At 44.5% G+C, this 14542-nt stretch overlaps 1 protein-coding gene across 2 annotated transcripts in view; it reads right to left on the bottom strand.

The window, feature by feature from the left end:
• Positions 1–3805: 3805 nt before the first annotated feature.
• The window catches only part of ARID5B (AT-rich interaction domain 5B), a 178292-nt gene continuing 167555 nt past the window's right edge, over positions 3806–14542 (bottom strand). For both annotated transcript variants that reach the window (XM_006759374.2, XM_006759375.2), the window contains 2 exons: positions 13544–13742; positions 3806–9872 (listed from right to left, as the gene is read on the bottom strand). In XM_006759374.2, the coding sequence (XP_006759437.1) occupies positions 7719–9872; positions 13544–13742 (2353 nt within the window). In that variant the 3' untranslated portion in view covers positions 3806–7718. The remainder of the gene's footprint in view (positions 9873–13543; positions 13743–14542) is intronic.

Below are 14542 nucleotides of genomic sequence, written 5' to 3'. Positions count from 1 at the left end.
ATGTTGTAAATATAATCTTTATATTTCTAGGATCAAGTCTTCTTGGTCATTATATAATATTGTTTCACATACGTATGCCATTTAATAAGTATGCACACATAGATATGCATATTTATGTGTTTATATGAATGTATATATTTAAACATAAACTTTTATATTTTGCTGATATTTTACCTAGTCTTTCTGCATCTGCTTTATAAGTAAGATTGATCTATACTTATTTCTCTTTTTCACTATCCTTTTTTAATTTTAGTAATGAGGTAAAAATAAACCCATAAAAAGAATTGGGTAGCTTTTCCTCTTTTCAATTCTCTGATACTTCTTAAAACCACCTGGGCCTTGTGTTTTTATTTTGTGGTGAACTATTTGACTCCTGATCAAATATTTTAAAATCATTATTTGAGTTTTATTTTTCTTCACGGGAAAGTTTTGTTAATTTCTATTTTTGTAGGAAACAGCTTCTTTCATCTGAAATTTTCCAGTTCATAGGCTCAAAGTAAATGCTATTCGCTAATAATTTAAAAAGTCTCTACTGCATTCTTTTTTTATTTCCTAATACTATTTCCTGGAGTCTTCTCTCTTTTAAGCCTCATTAATTTACAAACAACCTTAGGGTGTTCCGCCAACATTTTTGGCTGGTCACTTGAATTTCTGGGCCAGGGTGGCAGGCCATACCCAGGTGTGAAGTACAAGGACCAGGACACTGAAATTATGTTCATCATGGATTCTTCCACTCTTAGTCCGTTGGTTCCTCTCTTCCTACTTGGCCTTCTCCCTCATGCTGAATACTCTCCCAGTCTCCAGAGAAAACCTTTGAACTGCTGTGGAGAGAAGCAGTGTGGCTTAAACATGGCCACACTAATGTTGCATAGATTTTCTAGAAGTTGCATTCAAGTCTCACACAATCAGACAACATAAAAGGCAGGACTGGATTACAAAATGCCATAACTGTAGATTTTAATTATATATATTGATATCAGAAAGGAAGGGAGAGGGAGAGAAACATCAATGATGAGAGAGAATCATTGATCAGCTGCCTCCTGTGTGCCCCCCACTGGGGATCAAGCCCAAAACCTGGGCATGTGCCTGGACTCAGAATCAAACCATGACCTCCTAGTTCATGGGTCGACACTCAACGACTGAGCCATGCTGGCCGGGCCAGACTTTTTTCTTACTGATCTCTCAATGATTTATTTGTTTGTTTAGTTAGCACTTAAATGCCTATGATGTGTAAATCCTGTGTGAAAAAAGAGTGTTAAATCTATAGTCACCCCTAATCGATTAATGAAGTTTTGGCAAGAAGACACGATGTTGCCTGCCTTATTGTTTATGTTAAGTCTATGTGCAGGTATTGACCTATCTGTCACTGAGTCTATCTGTATACACACATTGGCCAATTGGACCTTCTGGATCTTTGCTGTTCAATTTGGTAACTATTAGCCACCTGTAACTATTTAAATTTAAATGAATAAAAATTAAATAGAATTAAAATTAGTTCCTTCATTGCACTAGACACATTTCAAGGGCTCAACAGCCACATTTTCTAGTAGCTACAGTGTTGGAAAACTCTGAATGATAGAACATTTCCACCATCTCAGGAAGTTCCACTGGACAGCTCTGTTCTGGAGGAAGTTTCAACACTAATTAAAGTAGTAGTGTTCCTGTATGCTTGCCTCTGGGAGCAGATCACCTTGTCCTTGCTGGGCTGGTTGAATGCTCATGGTTATGGCTAGCATGATTAAAATAGTTTGTTCTTTTAAGAAGGTTAAACAAATGTGTTTGTTTGGTGTGTGTTTTTTTTTTTTTATCTCAGAAATTATCCTAGAGATTCCAAAATTCAGGAGTTCTGAATTAGCAAGGCCCAGATTAATGCAATTTTCTATACTCCCTAAGTCAATCTTGAAGAATACGCTTTCTTTTGAAATATTCCTGGCCAGAGGTCACCCACCACCCTTCCCCCTCCTGCCATTTACAACTTGTTGATGTCAGTGATCACCCCTTTCCTGGTCACTATCAGCCCTGAAACATTTGTCAACTTTGGCCACTTTCCTATAATAAATCCCTGGGCATTTTCCTTGCCTTTGCACTGTAAGTGACATCTTTAGCAAAAGCACCCTCTTTCCCAACAGTATTTGCCAGTTTGGCCTGGTAAAAATAGATAACTTATCATTATGTTTCCTGTTGTGTATGATTCAAGTATCAGATCTATATTTGCTGACTGTGTCATAGATGGAGGAACATTCTTTTTGATGTACTCACAGCGATGCAATGATATGCTGAAATACACATGAATCAGAACGAGAGCAAGGAGACCATGGGGCCAGGGGCTCTTCCTGTGCTGGGTGTGTTTGGATTAACAAAGGGATGACAGCCAACAAGAAGAGGGTGGGACCCCTAACACGTTGCTGCAACTCCCACTGGCCTGAGGGTGGGCAGGGTTCCTAAGGAACTCAGCCACGGTACGAAAAAGGGTCTTGTGTCATTTATCAAAATGTGTTCCCCTCCTCACCCCCGTTGTGTGACATGCTTGCTTGTGGCTGATTTTCTTCTGTCTCTTCAAAGTCCCTCCTGCCTAGATGGTGTGCGCTGTAAACCAACACACTCATCAAAGTCTGTCCACCTCTCCCTCCCCGCAGTCGCTGGGGCACATAAAGAAGAGAGCACACAGGGTGCTACTTTGTGAACATCTCATTTCAACTAATAATCAGCTGAGGAAAACCCAGGGGAAGCCTGGACGAAGAGGATTAAGGGGAAGGAATCCAGAAGTCTTTTGTCTATCATCACCAGAGGTCAGAATACGCTCTTTCCCCTAGCTTTTCAATCCTTCCTGAGTATCCATCTAATGACCCACTTAATCCATCACCAAGTCTGGTCCTCCCTCCTTCCAACCACCTCTAAAATGTGTCTACGCTCCCATTCTACCGCCTCACTTGAAATGACCGCCATCTTGGCGTTAGATTGCTCCCCCTCTGCCTTCACACAGCAGCCAGCGAGCAACACAGAAAGAGACTAACAGGCCACCTCCCTGCTTAAACCTCTTTTGCTTAGAATTAAGAAGACATGCCTGTTGGGGCATACCTGGTTGTCCCCCGCTATACGCTCTAACCTTTACCTCCACCTCACGCCCTGGACCTTGTAATTATGCTTTGGTCACACAGGCTTTTTCTTTGATGCCTATACTAAGCCACAGGTGTTTCTGCCTCAGGGTCTTTGCACCTGTGGTACCTGTGCTTGGATAGTCTTCCCCCAATTCCCTCTTATCTGGTCAACTGATACTCATCCTTCATTTATCAGTTTAGTCACCACTTCCTCTTCATGTATCACTTTAGTCACCACACTTCTCTCCCCCCAGAACTAGGTCAGGCTGAGGTTTTCTATTTATATGGGTGACTATTTGGCTAGCTCTAATTTCCCATAAGATTTATAAGCTCCTGAGACAATATTCATCTTTCACTCACCATTGTATTCCCAGCTACTATGCCTGGCAATGGAGATGTGAGTAAATCTCTGTTGCCTGAATAAATAGTGATTTTCATTATCTGTCAGGAGAGGAGTATGGTATACAAAGGAAGTCACAGACCAAAGAGCCCTGGGTTCAAATCCTGACTCTGCCAATTTGTTATCAGGTGATCTGGGGCAAGTTGATTCACCTCTCTACATCAGTAGGTTCTCAACAAACTACAGACCCCAACATCACCACTGTTATTATTGCTGTTATCCAGTTTGGAGACAATGGGGTAGAAAGTACCCTGGGGAGGCCATCGGGCTCCTCAGGAAGAACTGACAGATCACTCAGACCCAAAAGGAAACAGATAGTAACATTTTTTATTAAATATTACAGTGGATCAAAAAGTACAAAATATCTCTTGCCTGCTATGTGATTGGGAAACTATTGGCACGTAATACAGTATCAAAAGCAGTAATAAGTACAATTTGGAAAACATACAAAATTGAGTGTTTATAGTTGGCTCAGCATTCTTCTGGTAGTGTTTAAACTAATGCAAAGGTTACTCAATAACCTCTCCATTGGGAAACTATATAATATCACTGGGCCATGTTGCTATATACAAATAATCACCTTACAGAGCAGAGGTTACATAGCTGGGATCACCAAAAGTATACAATATTTACAACACAGGAAAATTTAAAAAAGTATAAACAGCCAATAGAGATTATGCTGCTATTCTTCAGACATATTTCAACCATGGGGAGACAAGCAGAATATCAAACACATCAACAGCCAACACTGGAATTTAAGTGCTCAAGATAATCATTGCAATGGTGTGGGTCTCACGAGGGCAAACTTGTTCCCATATCTCTTTAAAATTGGGAACAGAGTAAAACTGGACCAGATGGGACTTGGCTGACCACCACCAAATGTGACTTTGTGGGACACGAGTGAAGAGAAATAAATGGTTCTCTTTGAAGGCACACTACATAAAATATTTTTGTGGGATCACCTCGGAATTTCCATCAGACACACCAACACAGTGAAATACAGTACTTGAGAATTCATGCACCAGGTCAGAAAGTTGTAAAGTCAACATTGAGTTTTCACAAACCCTTCTGTATATGCCCTGATAAACAAGTGAACTTAAGAGCTTCTAGCTAGAAAATAAATAAGTCAGTCCTGTGGCAAATATTACAAGTTCCAATCACTTAGTAGGAGAATACTTAATTCTGAAACTCGGTTGGGTTATTTTTTCTTTTTTCTTATGTTGAGTTGCCAGAAGTTGCATGGAAAGGCTTTAAAAAAAACAACATTATTTAGACTCTTCAAATCTCCAGTAAATCAGGGAGTTAGTGCATTTTGAATTGCAACATTTCTTGGAAGCCACACTCAGTAAATAGATTTATGACTCCACTGCCAATTAGATTCCACAGTTTCCTTTACAGAACTACCAATAACAATGGTTTGATTGCACAAAGAAAGGCTTGTGCAATTCCATTCAATAATAAGGCCCCTTGAACTCAAACAATGCAAACAAAGCCCCATTTAAGACTTTTTAAAATGTAGTTCTCAGCCAATGAAGAATTCAATGGTCTTTTTGAAAGATTTCCAAGATCTCTGTTCGGAGTTTTAAAACAAATAACACACTGCTTCTGTTGGGAATGTGTGCCCCCATTTCTCTGTATTTGTCCTGATGTTTTGCCGAGGGTATGAGCTTCCTCAGACAGAAACAGTGCGTCTCCTCTTGGAAGAGATGAGAAAAACAAAAGCTGGACTATGTTGACATTGTTTGAAAATGGTGTGATCAAATTCCAACATGATGAAACCAGACTGAAATCATCCCAGTGGGGAAAACAAATGCCCCATATTCCAAATGGATAGGTGAGCTCCACCAGGGACAGACGGCTCCCCATTTTCTTTGAGAAACAAACTCAGAGAAACCACGTCTGATCTAGCCCAGGTCGGTTGCAGAAACACTGGAGTTTGCTCTGTCTTCCATGTCCTCTGATTCTGTGACCATCCAATCTAGTGCAACTTTCTTAGATCGGTCCTGGCTAGCGCTTTGCCAGCTGGAATTGAGATTCTTCCCCCCACCCCTCTATCTTGTGCAATAGCAGGATAATCTGCACTCACACATTTATAATCTAAATTCTACTAGTCTATCTATGGTTCTATTAAATATATATATATATATTATTCCACAGGAAGGTAAATAATTAATTGAAGCAAATGGAACTCTTAACACTAGATCTCTACATTCTTTTGTTTCCACCTTTGGATAGTAAGTATGTTACACTGAATATTTGGCTTCGTATCATGGAGACATTTCAATACAAATGCACGGCATGCATGGCTTCGGTTAAGAGCCGCAGTTTCATTGTTTCCCAGTTTTGATTATTTTGCAGTCGAGTTACCTAGAGGTTGAAAATTGTCGTCAATTTTCATAGAATTAAATATCTCAGAGGTAAAAGACTTGGTTAACTATGGTTCTAATGTCTACTAGTAGTGTTGGGGGAGGGGAGGGCTGGCTGGGGAGTTCATCAAAGCATTCCTATCAGCAGGGATGGGACTTGAGGAGAAAATCAGGCTCCGTGTCGATCGACCTTTAACACACTTAGGAAATGCATCCACCTTGATGTTACCTCTTGGCAGCAAGTGGAATAAAGGGGCAAGAATGACAAGGTACATTCTCCACATCTTTTGACCGCTTGAACAGCTTGACCGCTTCTTGCCAACCCTGAAATAAACGGTAGAGCGGGCTATATTGCCAGGTGGTTACACACATGACACCGACCACCGCAAGGGAGTGCTTGCTTAAACATAAAACTCACGCCCAAGAAACCCGAAGAGGATGACTTCCTTTTGACACGGGTGATCCAGTATGCCAACGATCCCCACAGAGGTGGCCGGGAAGGGTCTTCTTGGGAACATCAAGAAACCAATATGATGAAGGCAACACGATTACCTATTACTCCAAAGACCACGGCCCAGGGAAGGTACCTGGGGCATAGGCCTCCAGCTGCTCATTTTCTTTGGAGAGTCAAGTTCCATCCTCTTCCCAACCCCCTCTCCCGGACTGCTTAAAGGGACCAGGGCCAACACCAATGTAAATCATTTTGACTCCTGTTCTAATTTCTGAAATTCCTAAAATATCTGCGCAGCCCACAAGTATGTCCTCTAGACTCTGCTGTTATTCAGCAGCTTGCTGCCAGTGAGGTTTTTGTTTTTATGATTCCTCTGGTATGTAGGACAGTTTCACAGCCTAGATAAGGTAAGTACAAGGCTCGATATGTTCACATAACCCCATACTTCAAAGCAAAGCATTTGGTCGGGTAAGCAGTGTATAAGCTCTTTCAACTATGCCATTAATGAGGAACAAAGTCCGTAAGTTGCGGATCTGCAAAGGAACGCTCTTTGCACTGTGGTGTGCTCATCTGTTTCTTTCTCATTTGTTCCACTAGAATCAGTTGCTTCAATTTGTAAACAATTAACTTTACCACCCAAAGCTGCTCAAAATGATAAGATGTGGGGGGGAGGGGGGGAGGATTAAAAACACACTTCAAAAACTAGGATAGTCAGTCAGTCTTAAACAAAACAAAACAAAAACAAAAACAAAAGACCTGCAAACAAAAGCGATACTGTTTAATTAAAAAAAAAAATAAAAAGACAAGAAGGAACTGGGAGAAAATGGAACTACCTGTATATAAATTAGGTGAGCAAACAGTGATACGGGTAGTTTTAAGAAGCAAATATATACAGTCAATTTAACAGTGTTTACTTCTCTGGGTTGTTCAATAGTGTCAAAAGGAAAGATCTATTGAAGTTTCACTATACATTGCATTGATTGAACCTTGGAGTTTTAGGAAAACAGGGGCCTCGCTAGGCATGTCTGCCCGTCTTCCTTGCCCCTTTCTTTGAAATGCCTGCCCCTTTTTTGTCCAGGTTGTGTCCTGGCCACGGGAACTCAGACGGGGCCCTCTAAGTTCTTCCTGGGTGCGCATAACCAGCTCCACGCGAGCCCCGTGCGAAGCGAACCATCTGGGGTGCGAGGGCATCTGTGTTGCAAGGGACTCAAGACTGACCAGCCAAGGCTGGTGTCGTCCCAGAAAAATCAGATCTGTTCATCTCCCGGCTCGGCCGCTTCAGCTGGAACTGATCTTACCCCCAGATTAGAAGAAATACGGACTTCTAATTCTATAAGCCATCACCCCAGGGAGGAGTAAAGATCTTTTGGCCACGCCGTGTGGGATGCTGGGCCGAGCCGGGCTTACAGTTTTGTACTGGGGTGTACGGACGACAGCTGAGAAGATGGAAAGGCAGCTTGAGGGTTTATAGCAGCTAAAGGGTAAATGCTGTTGTGCAAAAGGTCCCCGTACGAACTTCCTACAGGTGTGGCCGCAGCCAAGTGTCTGTACAGCTGCTGAGAATTGGTCGGCGACGTGAAAATTCCTCTTTGCATCACAAGCGAGTGGAAAGCCAGGGGCTGCATGAGTGGGGAAAGCACAGTCTGGTTTTTCAAGTACTGCAGAGAGTGAGAATACCCTGCTGGGAGCCGGGAGTTGAGGCCCGAGTTACACAGGCTCCCAGAATACAAACCTGGGAAGATAGGGGAGGAGAGGGGCAGCTTGTGGCCTTCCGACGCACCCCCCGAACGCCCACCGTGCGCTGCCTTGCTGCCCTCGCTCTCCTGCTCACAGGCCTTCTCCTTCCCAGAGACCTCCTTGGATGGGTCCAGGGGAGACACCGCCCGGGCCTTTTTCCCAGCGATCACCAGGTCCAAGTCCTCCAGGCTGCGCTTTATGGGGCGCGCGGCACCAATGTTCTGGGGGCTCATTTTCCGGTGCAGGATGGGGTGGACCATGCCTTCCATCTTCCTGAAATTCTCCAGCCTCACATGGTGGGGCTTTGCCGACCTTGAGAGCGCCTCCGGGTATTTTTTAGGAGCCGACATGGTCATGGGGGACACCCGGCAGGCCTTGGGGTGACAGTCTCGACTGTGGCTGTTGATGACCTGGAACTGGGAGACGCCTTTGCTCTCCTGGGGCCCCGGGGCCGCGTGGGCCAGGCCCAGGACCTTGCCGGTGGGTTTGTGCGGGTTCTTGGGAAGGCTCAGGTCTGTCGGCTGGTCATCCGTGGTGGCTTCGGCCGCAGCTGACTTTTTGTCTTGCAGGTGCAGCGACGAGAGATAGTTTCCATGGAGCTTTTCTTGGTGTTTGTGGGAAGAAAAGGAACTGTTGTCCGATTCCCTGTACAGGTCCCTGCACGGGTACTTGGAGGACTGTTCGTTGTGAAGATGATGCTCGGTGTGTCTGTAGAGGCTGTGGAGATGCGGAGAGGAGTAGAAGTCGGCCAGGAAGCTGGGCATGTGGGAGTGGGGCAGCGCCCTCTTCTCCAAGAGTTTCTCCTTGCCCTCCTGGATTTCTTGCTTCAGGACATAGGAGTCGGCAAGGGGGCTGAGGTGATGCTTGGAGAAGCTGCAGCGGTGGGGATCCGATCGACTCAGCTTGTCATGTTTAAAGATGTCACTGAGGCCCTTTCTGTCCTCGGAGGGCTTGCTCCGGAAGCTCTGCACGTGCTGAATCACCGAGGGCCGGCTGACCGCCGTGTGGTCGGCGCTTTGGCCGTGGTGGGCCTGGGCCAGGCCCGAGCACAGGTCGTCCCTGGCGATCAGTTTCTTTTTGCTGATCAAAGGGGGCGGGGAGCCGTAGGGGTAGCTGCTGGAGAGGCTGGCCCCACTCACTTGGGACAAGAGCTTCTTCTTGGCCAGCGGGGACATGATGCCTGGGTTGCCCCTGGAGTAGAGCAGGGGGGTGTAATTGAGTCCGTGGTTCTCATTCATGGGCCCAGTCAGGTCTTTGTCCTTGAACATGTCGAACGACTGGACCACGAGGACCTTCGGGGTCTGCTTCAGCGCGTTGTGGATGTCGTCGCTGCCCAGCTGGTCCACCTTCACGGTGCAGTTGGCGATGTAGTCTGCCATGGCGGGCACTTTGTCATCGTCCATCTCGCTCTGGTTTGCCAGCGGTGGCTGCGTGGCGGGGAAGCCGGGGAAGGCTGTGTCTTGGGGTTCGTTGTCGGGGCTCTCCGTAAAACAGCAGGGCTTGGGCTCTGGTTTTGAGTCGACCAGAGCGCTGGGAGAGGTGAGAGGCTGTTTGCCAGCCCCTGGGTCCCTGTCGGGGGCTGAAGAGGCACTCGGGAGCGGAGGAGAGGGCCCCTTCTCTCCCGCCTCCTCTGCCATCTTCTCGCTGTTGGCACTTTGATCTGCTGTGTTCTCCTTTTCTGGGTCTGCTGCAGACACCAGGGGCCTGGCGGCAAAATCCTGGTACCCCTCCATTTTCTTCTTCGTGTCTGCTGTCGGGGGAGGCTCCGGGATGCTCTTCTGGTTTAAAGGCTCTTGCTCCTTCTCTTGCTCTGAAGAAACCTGATAAAATATTGCAAGACAGTCAGAAGGAAGCCAAGTGCATTGACACATTTTGCTATGAAATAGAACATTACACGCAGCAGTTTTTCTTGGAAACAGGCTTGTCAATCAGTTCGCCTAGTTTCTGTAAAGCTTTATCACTCCCTGATCATAGCTCTAAACAAAGAAATCTAAATTACAGAAACATTAGGGGAGATATGCATATTCACTTTAGTCCCTTATGAGACACTTATCAAAGTGTTATGTACTGATGGTATACCATCATATCACTCCTTGAGTCTAATATATAGTTTAATTCTGAGGTTGTCTTCTTGTCAAATCAGTCAATTATCCAAATGGGTTTTAAATTACATGTTGTGCTTTATGACACTTTGGAGAAAGATTTTTTTTTTTAAAGCATCTCTCTTTCAAAAATCTCACCACCCCCATGTCAACAAACAATCAACAAACTCACCGATACTCCCTGCCGTTCTTTGACAGGGTGTATCTTGTCCTAATGTGTCCAATGGAGGCATAAAATCAGTGATGCTTAAGTGTTTGTAATTTCTACTCAGTGCCATGTGACATGCAGATAAGCTGAAGTACTGAAAGATGATGGAGATGCAACAATCAGCCTGACTACCTGAGGGACAGGAGGGCTCTAAGTCCTTCTAGGCTGCAGCAAGCTACATTTCCATGAAAGCTGAAAATGAAGTTGTCAAATTCAGGCAGCGAGCGCCAGCACAAACACAGCTTCTCTGTTCATTGAAATAAATTGTGGTCCATGAGATGGATGCTCTTTATGTGTCCCTATTCATAGAAGTTGTGGGCACAATTCGACCCATTCATTGCTTTATGTAGCTGTGCAAACTTTGACCTTTGAAGGTCATTTTAACTTTCCATCTGTGACCCAGCTGACGGACAAGGTCTTTAAAAACTTCTGTCATTCTGTCCTGACATGTCTTAGTGGAGAATAGTCCCAAAACAGTTGTATTGAACTGGTCTTCGCCTCCCCATCCCCCACCCCCCAACTCGTCCATCTCATCTCCACGAACATTGTTCTTCTTTGTTAAGAAAATAAGTTTTGACCACAGTAGCATTTTCGGGTAAGATTGGGGATGCTGGTGTAGGGATGCATAGGGCTAAAAATTTTAAGGAAACACATCCATTTAATCAGTATTATTCCTTAAATCCACTTAAAGATATCCCTGTTTTTTTTAGATTTGTGTTATACCTAAGAACCTTTTTGTGCCACCTTTCATTTTTTTGTACTAGTAGTTGCCTTTTTAGTACAACTATCATTACTTCTTCTACATTAACAACATCACTGGTCTCCTGAGCTTTTGCATTACAAGAAATGGAGAAAAAATGAGTACAGCAGGGAAAACGGCATTGCACTTGAATGTCATGTTTCTGATGGGACTGGAATTTGAAGAGGGGCTATCAGGGATACTCAGTTCCAATGAACTTTCTATGACCTAGGCCTTCAGTTACATGGAGTTCCATGATTTTGATTGTAAAACAGGTTTAGGAGGTCTTTGAAAGCTAGACAGAAAAAGGGGAAGGATGGAATTTTCTGATCTGCCCTTAGTATGTTAAGTGGTATCTTCCCACCAGGTAACTTGCAATCCAATCCAAGGATATCGGGTTTGATGAGAAGGGCTTTATTTATTTATTTTTTTAATCCTCACCCAAGGATGTTTTTCCATTGATTTTTTCAGAGAGAGTGGAAGAGAGGGAAAGACAGAGAGAAACATGGATGTGAGAGAAACACATCAATTGGTTGCCTCCTGCACGCACCCCAACCAGGGCCTGGGCTGGGGAGGAGCCTGCAACTGAAATACGTGCCCTTGACCGGAATCGAACCCAGGACCCTTTGGTCCACAGGCTGATGCTCTACCCACTGAGCCAAACCCACTAGGGCAAGAGGGGCTTTATAAGCCCTCCTATCTCTACTGAGTTCACTTAGGTAGTTTAATGTTTTTTTAAAATTGATTTTAGAAAGAAAGGGAAGGAGAGAGAAACATCAACGTGAGAGAGAAACATTGATCAGCTGCCTCCTGCTGGTGCCCTGACCAGGAATTGAACTGGCAGCCTCTTGGTGCATGGGATGATGCTCAACCAACTGAGCCACACTGGCCAGGGCTGATTCCAGGTAGTTTAGATAACCTGATCATAATAATCTTTGATACTCAAGACACTAACAGCTCCCTGAAGGGCACTGCTGGGATCTACAGGACAAAGGCTTTAAGGGTTTCTACGGTCTGCAGGACATCTGGCTCCATACCTGACAGTGGTCATCCCCTCAGCTGATGGGCTCAGGGCATGGGCTGAGGATTCCTCCCACAATTTACAAACCAACCATTTTAAACTTTGTCCCCAAAGTGGAGCCGTTCAAAGGTCAGCTGGCCTCTTGGTCCTCAGTTTGCCCCCTGGTGCTTGGGCAATGCTGTACATACGGTATCTACTAGAACTCACTGCTCCAAAACCCATAATAAATCACCAGGCCAACAGGGTAAAGGAAGAATGGGATGCAAGCCTTCACTTGGAATTTCCTTGCTTTTGGCTATTTATGTTGCAAGCTTGCAGATATTTAGAAATCTCTGCATCACCTCTTCCCCCCCTCCCCCCAACCTTTGTAATTTCTAGAGCTTAAAATAATTGTGAAACAAAAAACAAATTTCATCTTCGTATTAATATTATCTTCTTACATAGCATTCAGTGGGGTAAGTTGAATTCTAGGTAAGAGATTGTGGTGTTGTGTTGTGTGTGTTTTAAACCAGTGTTTAATTAGGGAGTCTCTTATGTGTTCATTATAAGCTTGATTTTTTAGGGGGTGTTTAATATCAGCAACAAAATTCCCTCTGGGGTTGAATCTTAGAACATGCTGTCTCCAAATGTGGCTGCTAAGTTTTTTTTGTTGTTTGTTTTTTATGGGCAGCAGGGTTTTTATTATTCATGTTGAAACAGAGCCCAGATCAGCCTCCATGACTGGCTGTGCGCTGACATTAATGGCTTCTACCAAGGAACTGTGGGGGGCTGCGGGTAGCTGAGGCTTGTTTTAAAAGGTTCAGAAACTACCTGTTAACATGAGAGATAATAATGGTTTCAGAGGAACCATTTCAAAATTCCCCCATAAATAATATGTGCTTAAGATGTTTCTAAACTGGTCTCAACCCAAGGCTGCTGCATACAGGTCCATTACAGGAGACAAAGGCCTCCCTAAAGTTTCCATGTCCTTCCCGCAGACACCCAGCACATCAATTTCAACGGCCCTCCCTACCGGGCCCCATGGAGCACTCTTAAAGTCACACCATTTCCTCAGATAGACTGGCTGGAAACGGCAAAGCCCTATCTTTCATGTTGGAGTCCCCTGGCTTCACAGAGCTGGAGCTCTGGCTCCTACTCTCTGAGTCGGTGGACTGGACGCTATCCGTTTCCTACGGGATGCTCACATCTTTCTGGATCCTATCGTCCATTCAATACCACGAACTGCCGTTCAGCGCTGGAAGAAGCGGAAAGGTCCACTACTGAGGGAATTGCGAAGCTGAGATGATTTGACTTCTCAGTGTAGCACTGCAGCTGTGTAGGGTCACAGCTGTGGGTGCAGGTCTCAGCTAAGGGTGCCGGGTTCGGGAAACCCTGAGGCGGGGCAGGTCCTGGTGGTATGTCTGGGGCGGAGAGCGACTCACCTCTGAGGCCTCCTGGGGCTTCGGGGCGTTCTCTTTTTCTTTCTTGCTCTTGGGGATTTCATGTTTGATGCGTTTGGTTCCTGATACTTTTGCTTTATTCTCGTTTTCCTGTGAACTGTTCTCCTGTTTCCGAGGTTTGATTGGAGGCAGGGGCTTGTCTTCCTCTCCTTTAATAAACCTTTCATATGGCAGGATTAACCTAAAAGGATATCAGGAGACACGATCAGTCAGGGGATGATTAATCAGGCAATTCCATTAGCATCGGTTATGGCTTATTTTCTTTTCTCAATACAAGCAATTTATTGCGTGACTTTATTTCCAGTGACGCCAATGCTTTTCTAGAAACGTACTCCACAGTTACCTCCCTACTCAGAACCAGTGCCTGCTGACTTCTTTGCAAGATGGCTTTCTGGTTCTGTAAATCTATACACCAAGGATGACAGTGGAAGCATCTAAGTTTACATCATCATCGCTGTGCATGGAACCCGGCTAAGTGCCAGCAATGACATCACAACAATAATAGCAACAATAATGATAGCTGCTGTTTACTCATCATTCTGCCAACAACTATGTATTGAGCACTGACTATGTGCCAGGCATTGCTCTAGGCACTAAGATACAGCAGCAAACAGAAGATCCAATGCCCGAACTCATGAGGGTTATATTCTAATGTACTAGTATCTGCCCCAGGTACATAATATATGTCATGTCGTAACATCCCTAGGGAGTAAATGACCATATTATTTATTATAATCATACCAATAGTAAAAAATGATTACTAATATTATTATGAATTGATGAGATAACGGAGGCACCAAAAGGTTACAGAATTTGCCTAAGAGTCACACCAGTTGATAGAGGTAGAATTTGAGCCACTTTTTCCCATCTCCAAAGTTTATATTTTTGTCGTGCTAAAATATAGACCAGACACTTAAGATAAAGACCTTAATGGGAGGCAAGTACAGTGTGGCTGAGAGACAGCTGTCACACAGCAGCTCT

Source organism: Myotis davidii, unplaced genomic scaffold (assembly GCF_000327345.1).
Source record: "Myotis davidii unplaced genomic scaffold, ASM32734v1 scaffold655, whole genome shotgun sequence".
Classification (NCBI taxonomy): domain Eukaryota; kingdom Metazoa; phylum Chordata; class Mammalia; order Chiroptera; family Vespertilionidae; genus Myotis; species Myotis davidii.
The sequence above is the reverse complement of the archived record's forward strand: the minus strand, read 5'-3'. Positions and strand labels throughout refer to the sequence as shown.